This window comes from Melanerpes formicivorus, unplaced genomic scaffold (assembly GCF_026170545.1).
Source record: "Melanerpes formicivorus ecotype bairdi unplaced genomic scaffold, bMelFor1.0.p_v2 SCAF_5, whole genome shotgun sequence".
NCBI classification, from domain to species: domain Eukaryota; kingdom Metazoa; phylum Chordata; class Aves; order Piciformes; family Picidae; genus Melanerpes; species Melanerpes formicivorus.
Genome location: NW_027142357.1, coordinates 12,081,115 through 12,107,333, shown reverse-complemented (window position 1 = coordinate 12,107,333; position 26,219 = coordinate 12,081,115). Strand labels below are relative to the sequence as shown.

Below are 26,219 nucleotides of genomic sequence, written 5' to 3'. Positions count from 1 at the left end.
AGAGTGGAAAGATGTGTGATCAGCTCTGCAAAAACCCAAGCAATATCTCATTTTTTGCAAATCAGCCCTTTAAGTCTCTCTTTGTTGTCAATATTGAAACCTTGAATTTCAGCAGAACTGCTTTTCTAATGCCGCCAGTTATAGGAAGATTATTCTAGATTTTGGCTTTTGCCAAGGATGCAAGGAAGGGTAGTCCCCTGGCTCACAGTCAAACCAGATGAAACTTGAGTCTAATACATTTAGACTCAAACATTAGAGCTTTAAAACCAAAGAAGCCTGGCCTTACTTTAAGAGATTATTCATTCTTTCTCTCTCTGCCCTTCTCTTCCTCCAGTACTTAAGTCACCCTGTCAATCATATGCAAGACTTTGAACATACAATAACATTTCCTACCAGAGGATGTAAGTTTGACTTAGATATGTGTCTCTAAATTTCATTTAAAATTACAGGTGATGGGAAGAATGCAGATTTTGAGACTTGTGCTGCTTTGAATAGATGCTGTTACAGTGTTATGATTTCATTTCTTTGGAGGCAGGGTTTTAAAAACAAAAAGATGGCCTAAAATAAGTGGTGGAATATCACACTGCTTTTAGAGAGCACTGCACAGTGCAATTAGGTGAAGAATACTTAGTGTAGTTCACCTGTAAAATGTCATTTTCACAGCATTTAAGGACTGGATTTTTTAATTGCCTTCTATCTCAAACAGTTCTCTGTATTTATAGCAGATGAATGGAGGAGGAAAAACACAAAGTAGTGTTAAAGGAGAAAGCATTGGGAATTCACTGAGCGCTAATAAAGATGCAAAGCATAAATGGTGTGACCTTTACGCTAGTCTTATAACCAGCCCTTCACCTCACCTTAAAGGTGAAGGACTAGTTCAATTAACCATCACTGCTTAACAGTGGCAGGAAGAAAGAGCCTGCTCCTGTAGGCATGCAAGCACAGAGCAGAAGGGCAGGCATTTCAGCTGCTGAGCATGTGTGCACAAGTTGGGTTGGTAATGTTTTCTCGACGTTGTCCACGGTGTGTCGGAAATTGTGTTTTTTGGAGGTGGATACTAAAGCTTAGTCACTAGGATTGAACCATTCTTTGAAAGGCAGGAAATTAAAGTTTTGGGTATTTTTCAAGGCAAGCAGTGCATCTGACTTACTTTTCGCTAGCAAAATCCATCTGTTTGATAAGTGGCTGCTTTGGAGACTGATCCTAACGTGATTATGTGCGTTGGATTCCAGAGGAATTAAGAGTTGAATTGTTACAATTTTGTGGGAGGGCTGGAGAAAACAAACCTCAGTCAATGGCCCTAATGAAGCCAATTGTGATTGCTCTAGACACGAATGTGGCTTTTAAGAGATCACTTATTGTCCTACAGACAAAGAATTGTTCATCAATTTCATGTTTGGGGTGTTATATAGAAAACACTAATGCTTCCTCTGGAGGGAGTTAGGACCAGACAGCTGCAAACTTCGGGGTTTGTGTGTAGTTCATTTTCCTATCTCTGTCAGTGACCAGTACCTGAGAATTCAGATGCAGAGAGAGAAGAGCATAATACACCTCTCAAACGTGATGTGCATTACTCCACGTGAAAGTGAAAACAGTGCCCTCCCTGACTTCTTCAAGCAATCAGTTTTATGTCCCAAAGCATGACACTTAATTTTCCTTCCCACCAGCAAACTAGTCCTTGAACTTGCCCTCGCTAGCACAAGTGGCCCCCTTGACTTTAATGAATACTTCTGCATGCACTATTCTACACACTTGAATAAGACTTCTCAGGTTAGGCCATTCATTTGCATAGCTCCAATTATCCAGTCTCTGATCTCCTGTAAAAATGTTCCACAAATTATTCTGATCTTCTGCATTAAAGTATTTTTTGTTTCTGATGAAGGCATTTATTCTCTCCTGCACAGAGCAATGTAATTATCTGAACCTCAAATCATATGTTTGTTCTGCCAAGAAAAGCGATTTGGTTATGCTTTAGTGCTGACCTTTAAAAGTGATTGTTCTCATGTCTCAAAGAGTATTGCTTCCAGCACCACTTAATTTAACTTGTAATGGCCAATGTAGCTTTGTATTTTAAGTTAAATTACCAAGCTTTCCTTTATGTGTGTGTGTGTGTGTGTCTTCATCTGAGTCTCCCCAACCACAGGAAGGAACTTGGAACAGTTCCCTTCTTTCCAGTGGCTTTGTTTTTAGAAATGTTGAGTGACATGTGACTACAGTACAAAACTTCACTGAGATATTGCTGTTAGGATTGAATCATTGCGAAAGGAGAAACTTTATGGATAACTAAATTCTCTAAATCCCACTGTGGTCTCCATTAACAGCCTACAACTCTCTTTTCAGAAAGCCTTTTCTTTAACCCCTTCATCTGCCTATGTTGAAAAGGCACAGTTACCAAAACCCATTTTAGATCTACATGTGTATTTTAAAGACTTGCAGTTCTCCAGCAGCTGCAGGTGAGGAGGTGCTGGTTTATGTGGCTGTGGATCTCACCCACAGCTACTATGTGTTGGCTCTCATTGGTGCCACACTCTCAGCTGGCACCATGGAGGATGAGCTGATAAATACCACTGCCTGCTTCTGAGCTGACACTAGACTTTATCAGATAGTGCAGTGACAGAACGAGGGGTAACAGCTTCAAACTGGAAGAGGGTAGATTTAGATTGGATTTTTGGAAGTTCTTTACTGTGAGGGTGGAACAGAAGTTGTGGATGGCCCTTTCCTGAAAAGATGCGGGGCCATTTTGGACAGGGCTTTGGGCAACCTGGTCTAATGGAATGTGTCCCTGCCCCATGGCACAGTGGTTGGACTAGATTATCTTTAAAGTCCCTTCTAACCCAAACCATTTTGAGATTCTATGATTCCTCAAAAAAACCCTGGGAGATACTTTGCAGATCTGCTGCACTGTTGAAGGGCAAGAGAAGAATGGAGGAATGTAAGATCAATGCTTTAGTTTGATTTGTGTTGGCTTCTGCCCTACCAGGCTCTAGGGTGAGTGGATACACATGCAGCTTGTGACTTTTAAGTCTAGAAAGCCTAACTGTAGTCTCCTGGAAATCGGAGAAAGCAGCACCACTAGTCAAACAGGCAGTCCCATATACTTTAAGTGGACATCTACATGGAGTTCTTTTGGTAACAAATCAGAATGATAGACTGGCTTGGGTTGGAAGAAACCTTAGAGATCATCTAGTTCCACACCTCCTGTCATGGGCAGGGACACCTTCCACTAGACCAGGTTGCTCAAAGTCCCATGCTACCTGGCCTTGAACACTTTCAGTGAAGCATCCACAGCTTCTCTGGGCGATCTATAATGGTTTCTCTCCACCCTCACAGTGAAGAATTTCTTCCTTGCGTCTAATCCAAATCTACCATTCATTTTAAAATAGTTACCCCTTGTCCTATCAATACACCCCCTGATAAAGAGTCCCACCTCATCTTTCCTGGAGGCCCCCTTTAAGTACTGAAAGGCAATAATATGGTCTCTGTGGAGCCTTCTCTTCTCCAGGCCAAACAACTTGACTCTGCCAGCCTGTCCTTAAATGCCTTAAATGCATGGTGTCCCCTGAAAATGAGTTTCCTTCCAGTAGAGACTAACCTGAGGCAAGGTTACCACAGACCTTATGCTAGGTTAAAAGAACTCAGACTGGGGAGTTCTCATGGACAGCCAGCCTTGCCACTGGGCTACAGCTTCTTCTCAGGTAGCATTTACAGTCCTCACCTTTGCCCAGCAGCCTCTATTGAAGTTTGGTGCCATGAATCAAACGTGAGAGACCTCTACAGAGCTTTGCAGCACAGTCTTCCTCGACTGAACTTTGGCTAACCCAAAGGCAGTCAATTACCTGGTGCTCTGTTCTTTTCCTAGAATTGAATGTGGTCTGGGGTTTTGTGTCTTTGGACTCACCTACAGCACAGCAAGAAACTGCCAGATCCCTCCCTAAAGCTGCATACCTGAAAGTGTTGGTGCCAAGGTTTGCCTCAGAGGGGAAAGGCAAATATTTCAGTGGCAGAACATGCCTACACTCAGTCAGAAGTTTTGATTCCAGCTTGAGACAAGTCTTGGGAACATGCAGCAACATGGCACTGAGCCTCCAGGCTACATGTGCATGGATGTTCTCATAGTCTGGTTTCTTACGAGCCCCTTTGAACTCCATGCAGTTGCAAATTGTGCTGTGTACCAGTACTTAAATGGGCTACATGAAAGCTCCTTGAACTGTATTCATGGTACAGCACAGGTGTGCTCATCTGGGATTTTAAGGAGCACCATCAGAGTGCAGACCCTTTGACATCAGGATCTGGGAACAGCTTCTTCCCTTGCTGCTAATTCAAAGGCTTTGATTCTCATCAAGACATTTGATTTGCAACTTTATAACGTACTTTCAGACAGATGTTTCTTGCAAGAAGCCTTGGGGGGGGGGGGGAAATCCAACCCTGTTTGTTCTGTTTTCTGGAGCTTTTGGCTGAAAGGAAGGATAGATTTAAACATTTAACTATGTCTCTTTTGCTGGAGGAAAAAAAGTCTTTTGTCCTCAGGACTGCATAGCTGTGGAGGACCTGCTGCTTTTCTCCAGTGGAACATTGGCTATGAAATCATAACTCCACTTCCAAAACCGTACCCAGGCAACTCCTGGAGCATGAATCAAAATCTCCTACACTGTTGTCATGCCATAAATACTTGGTAATGCAAGGGGATTTAACTGCCTGACTCCCACATTGAAATGAAACAACACTGCTAAATACCTACATATTGTGCTGAGTAATTATGCCCAAATGTGTGCTAATAGCCTTAATTAGCATGTTGTCAAATAATGTTGATGCAAAGACTTCAGCACAAACTATTTGATGAAACATAGTGCCTGCTAATGACTTATTCCTTTAGGTTTTTAATCCCAAGCCCTAGAGTCGTTTTAGCAGCAGTTACAAAAGCACCCAGCAAAAAACTGCAGATCAGTGCCCTCTTAGATCATGTTCCTGTGTCGCCTCATTCTGTCACCAGCCTGCAGAGTTCTTGGGGCCATTGAGGATTTCCAGGTTTGGTGCTGGCTTAAAGCAGCATCTTGGATTTTCATTTGGCAGAGCACTGTGGCTCCATCTTTCCCTAGAAGCATTCTGTAGAATATGAAGTGCTATTTCAAAAATAAAAAGCTGTTTTTTCCACACCACCCCGCCACCCCCCCATATATCTGGCAAATTTGTTCGTTATTTTTATTGTGTTAACGTAGAGCAATTTTGTAACCTCTGCTGCAGGCCTTGTATATGACACCTTGATGCTAAAACACCAGTGTACCTGTGGAAACACAAACAGCCACCCAGAGCACGCGGGGAGGATCCAGAGCATCTGGTCCCGGCTTCAGGAGACAGGTCTCCGTGGCAAGTGCGAGGTAATAAAAAATACCAGTGAAGGAGGGGATGAGGCAGTGGGCCTGGGAGCAAGGGAGGATGGGAGTTTGTCTGTCTTATTCAGCTGCTGGATTGTGAGTGTTTTTGGGCGACTGAGTCCTGGTCTGGACAGTAGTGTATGAACCAAATCTGCATCTCAGATTGCTGACTGCTACCTGAACGTGAAAACTTTATACTGTGTTCTGGCTTGATCTTTTTATAGCTCCAGCTGTTGACAGTGTTTTGCCATATGTGGCCTAAATTTGATCCATTCCTAGATGGCTGCTTGTACTTGTCAGTGTCCATCTGTCAGGAGTACTTTTCTAGTGATCTGATTTCCTTGTGCCGTGATGCCTGTTCAGAATGTTGTGAAACATAGGAGAATGCTCTTGCCTGATGTTGCGGTGAAGCTGCTCCTGTAATTTTTGGTCCTCTTCACTCTAAAATGAAAGTCATCATTGAATCACAGAATGGTTTGGGTTGGAAGGGACCCTTAATGGTCATCTAGTCCAACCCTCCTACAGTGAGAAGTGGCATCTTCAATTAGATGTCAACTGGTTGCTCAAAGCCCCTCCCAACCTGACCTTGAATGTTTCTAGGGATGGAACTTCTACCACCTCTCTGGACAATCTGTGCCAGTGTTTCTACAGCCTCATTGTAAAATATTTCTTCCTTCTATCTAGTCCAAATCTTCACTCTCTTAGTTTCAAACCATCACCCCGTGTGCTGTCACAACAGGCCCTGCTAAAAAGACTGTCCCCATCTTTCTCACAAGCCCCCTTTAAGTACTGAAAGATCATTGTAAGGCCTTCCCAGAGCCTTCTTTTCTCCATGCTGAACAACCCCAACATTCTCAGCCTGTCCTCATAGCAGAGGCGTTCCAGCCCTCTGATAATTTTTGTGGTCTCCTCTGAGCCCCCTCCAACAGGTTCATGTCTTTCTTGTGCTGAGGAGTCCAGAGCTCCAGGTGGGGTCTCACCAGAGTGGAATAGAGGAGCAGAATCCCCTCCCTTGACCTGCTGGCTATGCTGTTTTAGATGCAGCCCAGGACACGGTTGGTTGTGAGCACACATTGCCAGCTCATGTCCAGCATTTGAAGTCCCTACCAGTGTTGCATTTTGAAGCAGCCAAAGATAAGAGTACAACATAAAGTAACCACGTTATTTCTTATCACTCCAATCACAACAACAAAAGCTACGGAGCAGCAAGTTTGTATTTCTATGGTTTCACAACTTTTTTAATACTCTGATCAGAGTAATAGTCAACCAGTAGTGAAGGTACTGTAAAAATGAGGATCAGATGATATATCTAAGCACTGTTGCACCACAAGAGATTAAACTAACTTTATTAGACACATGTATTTTAAGAGCAAGACAAACTAAGGGAAAAAAAGATATTGAATACAGAGATGAATGATTAATAATATTAATTATTAATAATTATTAGTATCTACTAATAGCAGTGATGATCAATTAATGGCAGAGTGTGTTGGTCAATTCTTTAAGATTCTGAGGGGACTGAATCACTCGGTATATTTTGAGTTACGTCAGCTTTTGGCTAGAAGCGTTTTCTGAGCAATCAGAAAAGACCTCCACATGGTGGCAGCATTGCCATTGGTCCTACCCTCACAAATCTCTAAAAGGAGCAAGAACTTCAAACCTGTTTCTGTCTATGGAGACCTATTTAATTGAATGTTGAGATTATTTTGGTGTTTTCTTTTCTGATGGCTTTCTTCAAGGTGACCTTAAATGTGTCAATAACCTACCATTTCAGGATAACCAGGTGTTATAATAACATTTGTTTCTCTCTCTAGCTTTCCTTTACCCTCACCATCTCCTGCTCCTGCTCAGACCTGTGTTAAAGTTTCCTTCTCTATCTTAACTTTTCTCATGGGCTTGATGTGCACATCCTTTCCTTGTTTGTCCATCTCCTTCCTGTCTCTGCACTTCACTCTTCTGTTCCTAATAGGTTTTTTTTCCTGGAGCCACTTGTTCTTTCCACTGTCCTTGGCCAGTGTAATTCTATTCCATGTTGCAAAATTATTTGGTCACTTCCCTGCTCTTCAGAGTCTTTCTGAAGCTCCTCAGTTGGAATTTGTTTACCAGCAAACAGGATGGAGGACCATATAGGAGTTTCCTTCAGGGAAGATTACCTCCATAGCATTACATAGCAAAGCAACAGCATTTTAGACATGAGTGATCTCTTCTCCTAGGTTGGAGCACAAACATGAGCTGTTGCGATTGCCTGGGACAGTGGATTTGTCTGTGTAGTCTCAGGAGAGGAATGCAGTAGACTTAACATGCAGAAAGCTTCACTCTGTGGGGCATATTCCACTATATGATCAGTTTAAAGGAATTTTGAAGCCTGTCTTGATAATTGTGATTACTTTTAATAGTTATATTACTTTTTCAAATCACTGTTGCCCCTGACAAAGCTCATGCTTTGTATGAGCTGGGCCCTCTATCCCCCCTCTCTACACTAGTGTGCATACAATGTGTGAACTTTTAATGGAGCTCTTTGTATGAGGATGGTGACACATGCTACCAATGCAGCCTGCTTTGTGTCTACCTTTTTTTTAATGGATTATAACTGGTCCATCTACAGAGCAGCACTCAGAAAGAGGTGAGTATTTTCAGAATTAATAGTAGGTCTGCTGTGAGTCAGCAGCAAGACTTGGATTGTAGCACTCAGAAATTCACCAGGCTGTACAATTTTTTGTTGCTCTTGTTGAGCTCCTGTTTTATTCTTTTCTCTTTTCTTTTCTTTTCTTTTCTTTTCTTTTCTTTTCTTTTCTTTTCTTTTCTTTTCTTTTCTTTTCTTTTCTTTTCTTTTCTTTTCTTTTCTTTTCTTTTCTTTTCTTTTCTTTTCTTTTCTTTTCTTTTCTTTTCTTTTCTTTTCTTTTCTTTTCTTTTCTTTTTTCTTTTCTTTTCTTTTCTTTTCTTTTATTTTCTTTTCTTTTCTCTTTTCTCTTTTCTTTTCTTTTCTTTTTTCTTTTCTTTTCTTTTCTTTTCTTTTCTTTTTTCTTTTCTTTTCTTTTTTCTTTTCTTTTCTTTTCTTTTCTTTTCTTTTCTTTTCTTTTCTTTTCTTTTCTTTTCTTTTCTTTTCTTTTCTTTTCTTTTCTTTTCTTTTCTTTTCTCTTTTCTTTTCTTTTCTTTTCTTTTCTTTTTCTTTTTCTTTTTCTTTTCTTTTCTTTTCTTTTCTTTTCTTTTCTTTTCTTTTCTTTTCTTTTCTTTTCTTTTCTTTTCTTTTCTTTTCTTTTCTTTTCTTTTCTTTTCTTTTCTTTTCTTTTCTTTTCTTTTCTTTTCTTTTCTGCTGGTCTTGCTGACAGATACATCTATGCATGCTCATTTTTATCTTCACTGTTGTAGATCTGTTTTCCTGTGCCTCAGACATTATAAGCCAGTTTAGTAAACTCAGTGGCCTGATGTGAAAATTGTTTGCAGTGAAGTAGTTTAAGCCATTTCTTACAACACAAATTTGTAACAGGGCAGTTTGAACTTCGATATTTCCATATCTTCACATTTCCCTTTTTTCCTTAGCAGTCCTTTGCTGTGCTCTGGGTGTGTGTATAGTTTGATCCTGTTGGCTGCAAGTAGTTGCTTGACACGGATTAAAGACACAGTGCCCTGTGTAGACAATAATCCCATATGCAACATGTGGGATCAGAACAGACTCGGCTGGATCCCTGTCCTCTTCCTGAGGGACTTCAGCAGTTCCCATTCCCCCCACAACTGCACACTGGAAATAAATCCCAGCTCTGCTTTCTCATGCGAACTCAAACAATACTCAGCGTCCGTGTCCTGGAAATGTTCTTCTGGTGTTTCTGTTGCACACATGCCCTAAGTCAGAGAAGGGCTCCCAGATAAATATTTTTATCATGCATGCAAACAAATACTTACTTTGAAATTTCAGAAATGAACTAAGTGAAAACCTGTTTTCATCAGGCAGCTGAGAGGATCTGGGACAGCCTGCCAAGTGCTGAGTTCCTACCATTTCTCTTGAAGGCAATAGAAGTGAACCAGGAGGGGCACGAATATTTTTAGAACACAAAAAAACCCTCCATTGCTTCCCCCCCACCTCTCATTTTTCCACAGTGAAACAGATATGTATGTGCTAAAGTTGGCCAAGAACTGTTCTATGTCCAGCTGAGGGGAAAATGTGCACTGGATTTGCAGTGTGATAGGTCTGGCAGAGTCTGGCAGAATTGCACAGGGTTAAAGATGACCCTTTGGAGTGAAAGCAGTTGTCCAAACTTAACAACAGCTGTGGATTAGAGTATTTCTTGTTTAATTAAGTTAGATTTATAAAATACAGCAATTACTTTGGTGTCCACTCAGAATTTAAAAGCAACAATTACACTAATTGAGGCAATCTCAGTAGAAGAACTCTGCCCCCCAAACAAAAACCCACAATCATGGCACAGAATAATCCTCCCAGCCTTCATCAGGAGCATGAGGAAATCAATAGGTGGTTTTGCAGTGTGTTTCAGAGGAAATCAAAGCCCCAAGCTGCTTGAGGAGGATGGGGAATTTCTCAAGCAGGGTCTGTCTTCAAGTACGTGCAGCAATTGTGCTGTGTTTAAAGTGTGAGCATAGTCAACTCTGCAGGGTCTAGTTGGAGGTCTGTAACAAGTGATCAGTACTGGGTGCTGTGTTGTTCAACATCTTTATCAGTGACCTTGGTGAAGGCATGGAGGGTCCTCTGAGCAAGTTTGCTGATGACAATCAGAGCTTTAGACTGAGATACAAGTCATGATAGGTCTGGAAACAGAAATGAAGGATGTGTTGTGTTCTCTAACTTTATTTTGAAGGGATTGAATTAATTTTTTTCTTTGTGCTAAGGACGAAGTTTGTGGTGTGTGAGCTGGGAAAAAAGAAAGGTGGAAAAGCCACTGGAGCATACTCATAGAATTATAGAATGATTTGGATTGGAAGAGACTTTAAGAGATCATCTAGTCTGAAACCCCTGCCATGGGCAGGGTCAGCTTCTGCTAGACCAAAACCCTGCCCAACTTGACCTAGAACACTTCCAAGGAGGGGGCATCTATAGCTTATCTGAGCAACCTGATCTAGTGCCTCACCACCTTCACAGTGGAAAAGCTTCTTTCCAAGATCTCATCTGAACCTTCTCTCTTTAATTTTAAAAGCTTTACTTCTCATTCCATCACTCTGCTCCCTGATAAGCAGTCCTTCCTCATCTTGCTTGTAGGCCCCCTTCAAGTACTGGAAGACTTCAGTAGGGCCTCCCTGGAGCCTTCTCTTCTCCAGGCTGAGCAATGCACTTAGCCAATCCTTTCTAACCAGGCAATGTGCACTGTGACATGTGTGATACATATATTTGTTCCAGTAAGTGGCAGCTTTTTACTTGAACGTGTTTTACTTGCAGCACAAAAGGAAGTTCTCCATCCACTCATAGTTTCTTTCAGTTATGGGTGTCACACAGAGAGGAGGTTGTCATTGCTACCTTCCTAAAGAACACAGATCTTGAATGTCTCAGTAGGGCCACCTACTTTAAGTGGGAGCAGCCCTTACCCGTTCTGGGGAGCTGAAGCTATTGGCATCCAGAAGAGCTGGTGTGTTACTGCCATGGGCTGCTGTTCTCCTGGTGTCTTCATGTAACGCCAAGAAATACAAAATGCTATTTCTGTCCCTGTATGTAGCAGCTGAAAATGGGTCAGTACATCTTGTTCAAAGGAAAAGAGTTGGCATATGGGTTAGGGGGAAGCTGTAAAAGCCTGTAAGGGGGGAATGAGGCAGGCTTACCATGAATAAAAAAGAAATGCAGGATAAAAGTTCAAGGGGGATTTGCCAGATATTTCCATCCCTTCTGGGTCTAGCATTTTTGTGATTATTGCCTGTTTAATGGGATGCTGTATTTTTGCCTCATCATTAACCTCAGGAAACCTAGGTGGTGGAGCAAAGCACAGAGAAAATGAAAGAGGAACTGGAAAGGAGAAATGCCAAAATTAGGAGAGGCAGAATGCATGAGCACTCCAGCCGTGCTTTGATTTCCACTGCCTCATGCCTCCAATGGTTTTATAAAGTGATTTCCTCTGTGCTCTCCATCACATGACAGAGGCTTATACTGAAGGTTGGAGACTAGAAAAATCTCTTGATTTTGTTCTGTGTACTGTGGTTTGGAGATGGAGGTCCTGGAGTCCCTGTGCCCATACAGTGCTGCACCCCAGGACCCTCAGACTGAGCTGGTGGCAGGGTGCAAAAGCTGGCACTGCTCAGCTGGAAGCGCTGATGGCTTTGAAACACCTGGGTTGAACACTCTTCTGCAAAGCCAGCAGCACACAGCATGCTTTCTGAGAGACAGCAGCTCTCCACAGCAAAAGGGACCACCTCTTCAGAACATAGGAAAGTCTGCTGGTTTTAAGAATGTATTTTCTTTTTGCCTCCTTTTTTCTTTTTAAGCTGTCTTACTGGGGTTTTTTGGTTCTCATTAGAAATTCTGCCCCTCAAGGAGCGTGAAAGTCTTAAAAAAGCAGTTGACTTGAAAAAAGCCAGGGTGAAGGCTGTGCAGGAGGTGTATGCAATCCTGCACGGGCTGCACAATGGGATGCTTGTAGCTGAGGCTCATATCTTGGGTCACCCCCTACAGGAGGCTTGCCGAGCCTTCCAACATCTTGCCATTAACTGTTTATATTCTAGTATTGCTATTGCAGAAGGGAAAAGCCTGTAATTCCTCCTGTAGGAAACAACCCCCTTGACACAACAATTCCTTTTGAATTGTTTTAGTCCAAATCAGAACAAAAAAAATTGTGATGTAATTCTAAGCTACATTTTTTGGAGGCGAGAGTAATCTGCACATGTTTCTGAAGCAAAGCCATCCTCCTTTTTAAATAACTCTTTCCCCTCTCTCATGGCCAGCTTTTGACTTACCCCCAACCTTAACTTTTTCTCAACTCGCTGCACATTTTCCCTGCCAACATTTTGGAGGCAATTGCACACTCCCAGTTAAAAAGATGAGATGTTTTTTCCACTGCTGGGAGCAGGTTGCCTTCTCTGGTAAACCTGATGTCACCCTGGTGCTTTCTGCCTGCTGGGGAGCACTCCCTCCTGGGTAAGACACTGTGACATGATTCTTGTATTCCCAAGGTTTACTATTCCCAGGTAGCATTGTGCTTTCCATTGAAAATAGGTGGTTGCAACAAAGTCCCAAAGGTCTGCTGGACCTCTATGACAAAAAGGGAAAAATTTCCCCAATTTGTGAAATGTGGAGTTGGGTCCTGCTGACATCAGTAAAAGCTTTGCCACAATGTTCAGTGAAGGCAGGGTTTTGACTTTGATGTGCATCTGCCTTCTGGGTTTCAACTGGCCACAGAAGCATGGGTGAAGATATTTGCTACAGTACTTCCAGCTCAACCTGCATCATTGTATTTAAAAAAAAAAAAACATTTACAACTGATTGAATCTTGTGGATTTTCCAAGCCAAGTTGTAGAGCAGCAAGTTCAATTGTTCCAAAGTTCAGCTTGAAAAGCAGTGCCTTTGGAAGGCATTTTTAGGTTATCTTAATAATCCTGGTCAGAAGGCTGTTTGGAGGGACACCAGAGAATCGCTTTCTAATGGATTATAACTGAATATTCAGTGTTTGGCCAATGCCTGTGTAATTTAGCAAACGTTCTGTGGTAAGTATTTGTAAAACAACCATAAATAAATCTGAAGATTACTTTATATGTAAAGCTATCATTTTGAATAAGGGTTTAAACCAAAATTTGTCTTACAATTAATCTTTAGGGAGAAGAATCCTTTGTAGTTTTTGGTCACTGTCTTTATATTTGCTAAGGAAAAAGAAAAGTTCATTAATGAGATCTAAGCAGTTCATCAGTGATTTCATCACTCCTTTTCTTTCCTCTTTCAGTGCATTCGTGGAAGAAAAGCAACCCTAGAAGAGCTACAGACAGTTCACTCAGAAGCCCATACCCTGCTGTACGGCACAAACCCTCTGAACAGACAGAAACTGGACAGCAAGAAACTTCTAGGTATGTTCCATGAGGAGAATGTTCCCTTTCTGACATCTAACACTCCTGCTACTGTCCTCAGCCGTGATTCTGCCAAACACATAACAGTACCAGTATGAAAGCTGGGACATGGGGCTCCCTTCATCCTCAGCCCTGGTTCCCGAGAGGATTATTCCCCCCTGTGTTCAAAATCTGCTTGAGAGCAGTGCAAGATATCCCCTTTCTTCAGGTAGATCCCTAAACTCTAGATAGCTGAAACTTCCTTTCCTTGATGTCTTCAAAACCTAAAAGAAGATTTCTCTGAGGAGGAAAGGTAAATCAGACATTTTATTTTTTTTTATCTTTGGATACTCTTTTCTGCATTTTATGAAGTTGTCCATTGCTAGGTAGGAACTGGAACATCATACTAAGGACCTGGATCTGCAGCACCAACCAGCTGCACAGACATCAACAAATATGTCATCTTTGTATGGATAATCTGCAAGAAAGCTGCCTTGCATTTGTTTAATTTGAAGTAAGATTGTTTATCACTTTCACTGGAAACTGGATCTTCCTGAAAGAGGGCTGCATCTGTCATAAAATACAGACATTTTCCCCTGGGAAAAATCTAGGGTGTTACTGTTTAGTTAGCCAACACCTCATTGCAACCAAACTGCATTGGCTTTAGCATCTTACCTCTGTGGAGACACCATCATCTCCCTTTGCTACTGTAAAGGTGATAGGCTGGAGGGGCAGTTTGGCAAGTTCTCACATGGGAATCAGCAGAAAAACAGTTCTGGAACCTAGAAGTTGGGAAAGTTTATTTTGGGATTAGCTTGACTTTGGATGATATAAAAAGAGGATTAACTTGATGGCCTGCATAATATAGTAGTGGCAGCAAAAGAGCTGGAAAGATTTTGCAACATATTCAGTATGTATATTAGATCCCCAAAGAGGAAAGCTATTAGCCAGTCGTTTCAATATACAGCTAGTGGTGTATTTATAGCTGACTTACCACCTCTTTAAAATGCAGAGAAATTAAGAGTGGACACCTCTGGCTGAATGATAGCACAGTTAGTATGTAAAGTTTAAAGAATTTATGATGTCATATCCTTGGTAGTGTGGAACTATCACCTTACTTAAAGTGTATCCACCAGTCCAAAGAAACAGCACTTACATCTTTCTTGGTAGAGCTGAGAATCCAAAAATCTCAGAACGAGAGGGGTAGGAAGAGACCTCTGCAGATCATCTAGTCCAACCTTCCTGCCAGAGCAGGTTTGCCTAGAGCAGAAGGCTCCTCATTTGCAGTTGCACCACTTTCACTCTGACTGATTTCCTTTGTAAGTTCTTGAACCATAGTGCTGAAGGTGCATGAATGTGTGTCCTGACCATGTGCTGTGCTGGGATGTAGGCAGTCCTCCAGCACCTGACCTGTTGGTTTCACCAGCCTGGAGCAGACAGTTAGCCCCATGCTTGTGGCCATGGTCATCATCTGCATGGAGGGCCTGAGTGGCCAGTGGGTCACCCTAACACTGCTCTCCTGTCAGAGATACCCTTGCAAGATAGGGTTTTAGGGTGGACTGTCATAACACTGGTGTTTTCTGCTCATTGAGGTGTCAGATTCTCTTGAGATACTTTTCTGCTCCTCCTCTGACTCCATGCAGTCTGTATCAGTAGTTCCATCAGATACATTTGGAGATAAAAACAGTTTATTTGGCTATTACTGGATGTGGGAATACCCAGGTTTCACTGAATCATTCCAGGTAATTTGTTTAGAGAACCTGAAGGAGAAGGAACTCTTTGCCCTGCCTGTGAGTGCTTCTGTAATTTTGCTCTATGTTCTCCATATCTTTAATGCCTCCTTTTAATTAATCTATAGAGATCAAGTTTATTTGTGTCAAGAAGAAAAAGAATTCTAGCAGCTGTGGGTATTCCAGTACACAATGTTGCCTATTTGGGTGTAATTTGCAAAGAAGATGAAATTGTCAAAGAACTGCAGCCATAGGCAGAATGTCAAGTTCCCAGATTTCCAGTAGGGAGGGCTTTCCAGTAGTTCTTAGCTGAGCTTAGACCTTGTTTCCTAAGCCTACTTGACACTATTTTTAGCCTTGAGCTTCTAGCAGTGGGACTCCCTGCCAGCTAGCATGACCATCTCTGCCCAGACAGCAGTGGACTGCTCCTTCCCACTGCCCTGTTGCCCTCTCCTTGAGCATGGAGCAGTGAATGGGCACAGCTGACACTCATGTCAAACACCAAGCTTGGAGAACGAACAAAGAGCTTCACCATTCAGTGTGGCTATCAGTCATCATACCAGGTAGGAGAAAACAAGTGGTTAGCTTGACAGCTGGGGCTTCAGAGGGACAGCACTTTGAGCCAAAATGATGAGAGGCATGAACCAGGCTGGCACATCAGTGTAGCACCCAGAGAGAAGTTCTCCTCTGGGAGCAGGGCAGAAAGGGTGATGCTGGCCCTAACCCCAGTTTCTTCACTTGATGGCTTCCACAGTGCTGGACCTGATAAAGAGTAACAGCCACCAATGGCTTGGGAAAACCTTCCTGAAAAATTCCATGTTCACAGTTGTTTATAGAGGTGAACAAGCCTGTTGGCGGCCTCTTCTTCAGCCATCCTCTCCAGTTGAGAGTTTAAAAAGCTTTTAAATTTACAAAACAGCTTTGTGGGTTTTTTTTAAATATGTTAAAGCATAAATGTATGGCAGGTTTGAAGATTGAGACCAAAGCTTTGTGGGAGGCTCACATATGCAAATGTGAGTTTGTTAGACGTGAGTGTCTTGACATGTGTACGACTCTGGTGGCTGACTCCATGTAAACTCTTTGCCTTTGATATGTCTATGAGGGAGAAAAAGCATGAGAAATCTAAGCCTAAAAAGAAGAGCTTGTGAAGCTGGGGGATGAAAATACAGGATGTTTCTTTTTAAGCTTCTGCAAGTGATAAGGTGGATGCCCCTTCATCTGGCAGTTCTCTCGGAGAAAGCTTTTTCAGAATTGTAAGCAGGTATCATTTGGCTTTGCTGACTGCTTTTACTTTTGCAGTTGTCCTGTAGCTCCTTACTTCTGAGTCTGACTCCTCGCTCAAAGAGAGCCCTTTCTTAAATGTGCGGGAGAAGATATTTGCAACAGAAGCCCACCAATGATGTCAAAGTTGCTTTCCCCAGAGGACCTTGAGCATTGCAAAGATTTGCTTTCCTGTGTTTTATCAAGTGGGTTTGAAGGTGGTGGCTTTCAAGGCAGGTTGCATAACTCTGTCCCTGGATGTGTTGCTAAAGCCCTTAAAAAGTCTGAGGATGAGAAACAGAGATCCATCTTCTGTTCAACAGGGCAAAGCTTTGGAACCTGTTGAGGAAGTTTAAAGTTAGGCAAATAAGATGGCTTTTAAATTTGCGGAGACCAATCCTAAATTGTTGCCAAGAAGATAAATATTGAAATAATGGGTGGATTAGCAGTGAAAGATGTGACAGGAGGTCTGAGGCAGGATGATCTAAGAACTTTCATGTGGATCTAATCAAAGAGTGAATCTGGCTGTGCACTCAGATTAATAATACAGATGCATTAACTCCGCTTTCAGTCACAGGGGTAACGTATGTGTCTGCGATGCCTTTGACTTCAGCATGGTCCTTGGTAACATCTGTCTGCTGTCAGGGCTCATTCACGCTCTGCGCAGCTCAGTCTTAGCATTTAAGGGAATTTATTCTTTCACTAGAAATATGACCAGAGCTAGAACCTGGTTTGGTGAGGGGGGAAAAAAAAACCTCAACCCAGTTTATTTCACCATTAGATTTCATTAACTTTAAGTAGGTCTCAAGCAAATGAATCTCAGGCAATGTACTTCAGATCTTTTACAGTGTCTGCGTGTATATATTTCCTTCTCGTTGTTTGCCTGTGGTGCAGAGACATGTGCAGAATTCATACATATGGGGTAGTGATGGATATGAGGCAGCATGTTCTTGTTTCAATATAAACCTGCAGAATTTTGAGTGAAGGGTAATTTGCTCACATGCAAGCCCAGAAAGTGATGTTACAATTCTTAGACATGCAAAATTAGCTCTACATATGGTTTTTGCTGTTTTTCTCAAATTCTTAATGTTGGTTTTGCTCTCTCAGTCAAAACATATTTTCTTTGTTTGCCACCTTTTTTTGTCTTCCTCTTTTATGAAGCTCATGAGCTCCCAAATCTTCTAGTAACCATGTTACTTTTTAACCCTATCTTTATGATTTCTTATCCTCCTTCAGTTGAAAGGGGTTAAAATGTTCTTATGAGAAGACATGCTGAGCAGTTGTTGGTAGCATCTCAGTCATTTATAGTCAGCATGACTGCCTGAAATGTAAGAGAGCACACAAACCTTGCATAAAAAGTGATTTCTAGGAGGCTTTTATATTGGAAAGGCTTTTGACCAAGTCCAAGTGTGTGCCTTATGTGTAAGAGTTGGTCATATGTTTTCTGAAAATTGCAAGAAAACCCCAGTTTGTTACTGTGTTTGCAAAGATTGCAGCATTGCCATAAAGTTGGACCAAAATGTGGTGAACTTTGACTTTTTGACTTACAGGGTCCTTTTATTTTCCTACAGGTTCTCTAACATCGATGTTTGTCAGGCTTCCTTGTGGTGGTGTCGGGGTAAGTACTCTCTTTAATGTGTAAATAATGTCCTGTTTGTTCTCCCAGTCCCATTGGTAACAAAAATTGTTGCTTTGCATTCCATCAAGTGGGTAATTGCAACCAGATGTTACCCATAAACAGGGTCTGCCTGGGGTGCAGGGTTAAAGCGACAGCCTCACGTGCCTTTCTTCAAAAGCAGCGTGAAGATTTTTAAGCTGTTTTAGAGAACCAAAGTGTGTGTGACATTCATAGGCATGTTTTGTCTCTGGCTTTTAGGATGAGAAACCTCATTTCCCAGGCAATGATGTTTAATGACTTAGAGATTACTACTTTTGAAAGCAGCCCTTGCATCCCTAAATGCTTTCTACACAGAAATCAAGATGTGCTTTTCATGCCGCTTGTGCTGTGTAGGTGTTTCATCTTCAGTATTTGTACTTCAGAGCTGCCTACCTCCTAGTGCAGGTGGAAAACATATTTATAAAATAGTGATATTGAAGGACAATATTTGGCAAGTTGCAGTAGGTAGTAAGCTGCTGCCTTACTGTCCTTGAATTAAATGTCTCACAGGATGAGGGAATTGCAGGCTTCAGTATTTGGTGTATTTCATTTCTCAAGCTCCAGGACAATCATGCATGGATTCTGAAGGAAGTGACTGAAATACTCCTCCATCCATCATGGAAAAGCTGAATGTTAGTTTTTGTCTTCCAAGATTCCCTGTAATAAAATTACTTTTGTGGGGTTTTTTGTTTGTTCCCTTAAGGCTGAAAAAAAACCTACAAACCAAAAAATGAATGCCATTCAAATACCTTGTGTTGAAGGTTTGTGTTGTTGACTTCCTTTGAAGGCTGCAAACTTGGAAGTTTTCCTTTCAAGTCAGACTTTCTGCTCTTAAGTTTCTGTGGAGGGTCACAGTACAGAAAAATCTCAGAGAACAGGAAGGGAAAAGAATGAGAAGAGACAATAAAAGGCATTGTGTTTGAAAATTCACAGTGGTAGTTCTTATACATAATTGTAGCTCGTGAGGTTGGATTCAGAGGTCTGGATTCTGTTATGGAAATGAAACAAAATTGTTTTCTTCCTGAGTCTTTGCAAAATCACTGCTTTGAAAATTATCCCGTCAAAAAAAAAAAGAAGAAAAAAAGAGAGGGGGGAAAAAAAAATCGGCGTTTCTTCATCCCACCACTGCTGAGCACTCGTAGAGATATTTTATTTTGTATTGTAAATATGCTGCAGCCTCCTAATTCATGGCAAATTTTTGGCTAGAGTTTAAAAGGTTTGGATTTACTCTGCCCTGCAGTCAGGCATGCCATTCAAAGTAAAAAATTATCATTCGCAAATGAAGACTGAATGGTAACAAGTCCAGGCAGTGGCTGAGCCTAGCGCTGGCCCAGGGGTCTTGCATTAAACCCTCAACCCAGGCCGGAAGCGGCACGGTGCTGCTATTATCAATGTGCTCACAATACAGATAACGTTTCCACTTAACTTACTGCTCTGTTGTCTCCACAGACCCTCCCATTATTAAATAAGCCATTTGCTGATTTTTTTGTGTGTGTGCAGTGTTTTAGCAATCCTAACAGAGCGTTTCCATGTTTTCTACAGAAAGCTTTTTAAACTCAGTAATTTACTAGCAATCAGCTACAACATTGACTTTTTGTTGGTTGGTTGGTTTTTGTTTTATGTTGAGTTGCTAAAAGGTGTTCAGAGAAGGGCAACAAAGCTGGTGAAAAATCTTGGAGAACAAGTCTTACGAGAAGCAGCTGAGGGAACTGGGATTGTTTAGTCTGGAGAAGAGGAGGCTGAGAGAAGACCTCATTGCTCTCTACAACTACCTGAAAGGAGGTTGTAGTGAGTGTTGGTCTCTTCTCCCTACTGTCTGGTGATAGAACGACAGGAAATGGCCTCCAATTGGATTGGATATTAGGAAAAAAATCTTTCCTGCAAGAGTGGCAGTTATTGGAACATGTTGCCCAGGGAGGGTGTAGTCACCATGTCTGGAGGTGTTCAAGAAACATGTGGACATGGTACTTCAGGACATGGTGCAGTGGCTGCGGTGGTTGACAGTTGGACTAAACGATCTTAGAGGCCTTTTCCTCCTTAGCAATTCTATGATTCATTAAAATGGCTTTCTGTTGGGTTGCTTGGTTTTCTTTCTCTAGTTAATTAAAAGATACAGAGCCAACTATTTGTGTACTTCTGCTACTTTTATGGCTGGTGCAGGAAAACATGATCTTCACTGCTTTTGGGATGTACTTCTAATTAGCATATACACCCCAGCTATATATTTGTAGGGAAGATGAGGCCACAGCACAGAATGACTGGCTAGAATGCATGAAGTGCATGGATTTAGGAAGGGCAGGTCCTGCCTGACCAACCTGATCTCCTTCTATGATCAGGTGACCCGCCTGGTGGATGTGGGGAGGCCTGTTGATGTAGTCTACCTGGACCTCAGCAAGGCCTTTGACACTGTCCCCCATAGCAAACTGCTGGCCAAGCTGTCAGCCCATGGCTTGGACGGGAGCACACTGCGATGGGTTAGGAACTGGCTGGAGGGCCGAGCCCAGAGAGTGGTGGTGAATGGTGCCACATCCAGCTGGCAGCCAGTCACTAGTGGTGTGCCCCAAGGATCAGTGCTGGGCCCTGTGCTCTTTAACATCTTTATTGATGATCTGGATGAGGGCATTGAGTCCATCATCAGTAAATTTGCTGACGACACCAAGCTGGGGGCAAGAGTTGATCTGCTGGAGGGTAGAGAGGCTCTGCAGAGAGACCTCGACAGGCTGGACAGATGGGCAGAATCCAATGGCATGAGATTTAACACATCCAAATGCCGGGTTCTGCACATTGGCCACAACAACCCCATGCAGTGCTACAGGCTGGGGTCAGAGTGGCTAGAGAGCAGCCAGGCAGAGAGGGACCTGGGGGTGCTGGCTGATGGTAGGCTTAACATGAGCCTGCAGTGTGCCCAGGCAGCCAAGAGGGCCAATGGCATCCTGGCCTGCATCAAGAACAGTGTGGCCAGCAGGAGCAGGGAGGTCATTCTGCCCCTGTACACTGCACTGGTTAGGCCACACCTCGAGTACTGTGTCCAGTTCTGGGCCCCTCAGTTTAGGAAGGATGTTGACTTGCTGGAACGAGTCCAGAGAAGAGCAACAAAGTTGGTGAGGGGTTTGGAACACAAGCCCTATGAGGAGAGGCTGAGGGAGCTGGGGCTGCTTAGCCTGGAGAAGAGGAGACTCAGGGGTGACCTTATCACTCTCTACAACTACCTGAAGGGAGGTTGTAGACAGGCTGATGATGGTCTCTTCTCCCAGGCACCCAGTACCAGAACAAGAGGACACAGTCTCAGGCTGCGCCAGGGGAGGTTTAGGTTGGATGTTAGGAAGAAGTTCTATACAGAGAGAGTGATTGCCCATTGGAATGGGCTGCCCGGGGAGGTGGTGGAGTCGCCGTCATTGAAGGTGTTCAGAAGGAGACTTGATGGGGTGCTTGGTGCCATGGGTTAGCTGTTTGGGTGGGTTGGATTGGTTGATGGGTTGGACACGATGATCTTGAAGGTCTCTTCCAACCTGGCTTGGTTTATTCTAATAAAGGTTTATTCTAATAAAGTGCATTGCAGTTATACATGCCCTGGGTGAGTTTAAGCATAGACCACCTCCTTTAGAGTAGGAGAAACACACAATGATCTCACAAAGTTCTTTCAATCCTGTTTTCTACTGTCTTTCGAAGTGTGAGGTTTGTCAGGGAAGCTGGCTTAGCAGCGTGGTATGTTTATTGAAGAAGCAGAAGGAAAACTGTAGTCTCTGTTAGCATGCCAGTTGTGTGAGACAAGTTGCTCTTGATTTGAGTTTCTATGGGAAACAGTTGGAAGAAGCCCTATAGTGGGATCTTAGCTGGGGCCACAGGGCATGCCTTTCAGTAGCAGATGAAAACCAAATTATTTTTTGCATCAAAGAGAATGACAAGACATTTTTGACAGGCATGTAGGGTTGTTTTCTTTCTTTTGGGGGTGCTTTTGTTTTGGTTTGGTTTTTCTGAGGAAATTAGAGAAAAAAAAAATTACCAAGATGAGAGCCAAGGGTAAAACATGAGTTATGAAAGATTTCAGTGTGAGAGAAGGTGAAATATAAATCTGAGAAGTTTCAGCGTGTGAGTACTGCTGGGTGATAGAGTGCATGTATAATGAAATTATTTCCAGTTGTTCTAGTTAAGAGACCTTAAGCAGTGTTTTTCTGATGATGTTTGCAAGGCCATTTTCAGGCTTGCAAGTTGGCCATGTAGTTTCTTGGGGTGATGGAGATTACTCATGATTGCCAGCTCATCAGAGCATTACTCACTGATAAGCAGTAATCAGGCTCTGTTTTATCTTTTCCTTACAAGTTGAGAAGGTTGTGGAGAGGTAGCCTTGGTACTTCAAGAAGTTTGTGTGGGCTCCAGTAACTTCACAATGGTGAATATTTCATCGTGGTAAAGCAGTATCAGGTGATGTGATGGTCAGAGCACCTGCAGGACATCATTTTGGCTACCAGTGGCTTATAGAGCAGTTGTGAAGGAGAAGGGATTAATTTCAGCAGAAGTTTCATTTTCCCTGACTTTGTTACTTAATGGTAAGTGCAGTCTAGGGGCTGCTTCATTGATCTTTGCAATCAGCTCACCACAGCACTAGACAGCTTTTGAGCTGGCTGATTGCTTTGTAAAGAGGATTTTCTTGGAGATCTTAGTACTGGTCTGCCAAATGCCTTCCAGGGGCAAACATGAAGCCATAAAGAAAGAAGGAAAGGAAAAAAGTTTTAAAAAATAGTAGAATAAGGTGGGACTGGTGCTCTTCTGGATTTGATACTGGCTACAAGGTAGGAAATAGTGGTCAGAATGACAGTCCCCAAGGAATCTCTGTATTTGCTGAAGGGTTGCAATGCAGGGGGTAGGTCATAAGCAAGTGTCCTTTGCTGATTCTATTACATTTATTTGAGCTTCTCAAAGCAAAAGCTGCCTGCAAAGAAATACAGATAGTGTCATGATAACAAGAAACTAAATGGTAGCATAGCACATTAAATTTAGTGTTGGATTCAAAATATTGCTTGTGGGCTGGAGGGGGACTGGCCTGGAGCAGGTGAAAGCTGAATGATTGTTGTTTCTTATAATTCAGGAGTTGAGGGTGTCAGGTGAAATTAGGGGCTGGAAAGCTTGGAACCAAGTCTTTCTTCTGCAAGGCAGAAGCAAGGCAGTTCTCTTCCACAGGGAATATTATGTAGATTAAAAGAATAGATAGATCTGAAAGGCAACGTAAAGCAGTTTATGGGGGAGAAGCCCATGAAGAGTTGTTATGTGCTAAGATGAAGGATCAAGTCAGGAGCTTGGACAACCATGAGTTTTTCATACCAGCAAGCAAAACAAACGAAATTAAAGAGTGTGGAGGAGGAGGAGGAAAACATTCAGAGCAACTAACTTCATCACATAACACCCTTCAGCCTCTCTCTTTAAAAACTAAGTCACAGTGTCTTGAAATCCTTGAGGAAAAGGATAATTTTATTCCCCAGTGCCTGGAAACTGTTGTTGATTCCCCCTCACCACCCCCAGTTCATTGGTTTGTTTTGTGCGAGGAAGCCTTCACATTGCCCTAGCTGACGCTAACAAAACCTCCTCGCATCTGCAGACGTCTGATTGTAGCAGCAAAGGAAAAAAGCACAGAAGCACTTCTATCAACAGATGTGAGCTTAGATTTAAACACCAGTAATTTATTCCTGCTGATCTTTAGCAGCATCTGCAAGTGCAATATTTTTACTTGGGATGTTACCTTCACCTCTCTGCAACACTGTCTTAGTGTATGACTTACATGCACCAGAGCATTACCTAATCCAGTATAATTAGAAGGAGATTTTTGGAGAAAAGAGTTTGAACTTTGAAAAAATCTACAAAATAGTTCCAGCATACTTAACATCCAAATTCTTCAAAACACTCCAAGGCTTGATCTTAACAATAGTTAATACCTTTGTTTTCTTTCGTGTGTAGTATTTTCTTTTTCTCTGCATGTTCTAAAAATATCTCACGATCTAGGGCTTTCAAGAATGTTTTTTAATGATTTTGATGTCTTGCAGAGTATGTTATTCTATTTTTGGTTGGAAGGTCTTGATTAGAGTGTATAAAAATCTGTACCTGTGCAAGCAAAGGGCATTATTGCAGAGCAGAGACAAGGAAAGGGGCTTCTTTAGAATCTCAATGAGAGGAAGCTAATTAGCAAGTTTTAGAAGAACAAAATGTGAGCAGAGTTATTTAATCAGTGCTTTAGAGCAGTAGGAGACACAGTTAGATAAAGGCTACTTGCTGGCAGTGCAGACAGTGTGTGCTGCTGTCACCTAAGTGTGATGATGAGCCGCAAGGAGGGAAGAGCAGAATTCCTTTGCTCCTCTTATTTTGCAGAGTCTGGAGCTGCAGTACAGCTTGTCCCTGTGCTTAATTTCTTACCTGCATAGCTCTTCCACTACTGAAAATATTAGAATAATGAAACCTTTTAGAATACAGCTCATTTTGTTTTGAAGTAGCTGCACATTGTTGTATAGCAGAATATACAGTGAGTGTACAAACCTCATCGTACACATTAATAAAGGCTTCAAGTTCATAAGGAAGTATAAACTCTTCTGGATGTCACCTTGAAATATCTTAGACATTACACATAGAAGGGAGCCTTCACCAAGCTGTTGACCTTTCCTTTTTTGCATTCCCCCATCATTTTTTAATAATGGTACATGCTGCAGAGGTTAAGAGCCTGGAGTAGGTCCCCAGAGTTGAATTCTCTCTCCACCTCTAAAGGAGCCTTCTCCTATGGGCTGTCCTAGCAGAAACTGTAGCTTCTTGGTTAGAGAGAGCAAGGCATTAATATTATTCTAAAGAAGACAAGCATCCTGACCAGGGCAGCCACTCCTCATCCAGCAGCAGCACATGTGGAAGACTCAGTATCTCTGATGCGGCTGTATCCCCTAGCTCTGGAGAAAAAAGAGAAATATATGCAGTTGGATCAACAAAAGGCAAAAATATGCTTCCTCTCTCTGTAAAGTTCTTCCAGATGGTAAGGCTTCATGTGTTGTCCCAGCAACAACTCCTGTGATGGCAGCTGCATCAAAGAGGTCATAGGCAGGGAAAGCCAAATAGTGTCTCCCCAGCAATGAACTTCAGAATTCAGGAACGATGGAGGGGTCAACAGCAGCCTATGTACCAAATAGCAGCAGCTTCAGAGCTGGAGAACAGGCCTGCTCAGGGATGCGTTAGTAACATTTTCCACCATGGCAGTCACCCCTTCCCTGCTGCAGAGCACTGATGACTTCAGTGGGACTGTTCAAACTCTTACAGTCACACAGATGAAGTGCTGCCTTGGAGTAGGGCCCATTGGTCTCTAGGCATCTGTTCCAGTGAAGATGACTGGGTGTCAGTTCCTTGTCTTGGAGATGTTTGCATGCATGGGGCAGTGGAGAGCTTGCTTGTGACGACTCCTGCTGGAGACCTGAGTGTGAGGACATGGCAAGAGTCTTTGAAATTATCTTCTAAATCACATGTGGAATATTTTTTCTAAGTACGTCATTTCTGTCTGCAGAAATGCACACTCTTTAAAAGCACTCTGCCTTGCCCTCCTTGTTCTTCCTGAAATGCTGCCAACATGAGCTTAGTATTTTGCAGGCATCAAAGGACCTCCTCAGGCAGCAATGACTTCTGCATTCTTTCTGGGGAAGGCTGACACAGATGTCTGTGGAGATTCAAGGGTCTCTTGGTCCCTTAGAAAAATCTTTGCCTAGGACATGTGAATTTTGGGGGTTTGGTATTGCCCTTCCTCTCACATATATGGTGAATGAAGATGGCCCTCTGCAATTCTGCTTCTGTGGAAGGGGCCTGGGTTAAGAGGGAAGATCTTAGCTACTGGTGTCCTGCAGAATTTTTCTTTCAAGACTGAGAAACATGGGTTAGGTATGTTCAAAGATTGGTTAGACATGCTTACGTAAGGCTTAGATACGCTCAGCCCAGACTGTGCAATGTAGCTGTAGCTCATTTGAGCAGTGAGACTAAGGGCACTGAGGTACCTGGTCAGGTCTTAGAAAAAGACAAGTAGATGTTGTCTGTTGTATAAAGCATGAGTGTCTCCCACTCACACACATTGCAGTAAGAGGATCTGGGGGTGAAACCTGCTGAATCCCCCAAGGGAAACTAACAGTGTCATCCTGACTGCAAGATAGCTTGACTATCCTATAAAGGTTTTAGGGGACTGCTGATGAGGAGCCCAAAGATGGATGTTTGCAGAGCACTAAT

General features: G+C 42.5%; 1 protein-coding gene across 12 annotated transcripts in view; it reads left to right on the top strand.

The window, feature by feature from the left end:
* HDAC4 (histone deacetylase 4) overlaps positions 1-26,219 on the top strand; it is a 277,155-nt gene that overhangs the window by 217,771 nt on the left and 33,165 nt on the right. For all 12 annotated transcript variants that reach the window (XM_068138157.1, XM_068138155.1, XM_068138153.1 and 9 more), the window contains 3 exons: positions 5,242-5,375; positions 13,241-13,361; positions 17,902-17,948. In XM_068138157.1, the coding sequence (XP_067994258.1) occupies positions 5,242-5,375; positions 13,241-13,361; positions 17,902-17,948 (302 nt within the window). The remainder of the gene's footprint in view (positions 1-5,241; positions 5,376-13,240; positions 13,362-17,901; positions 17,949-26,219) is intronic.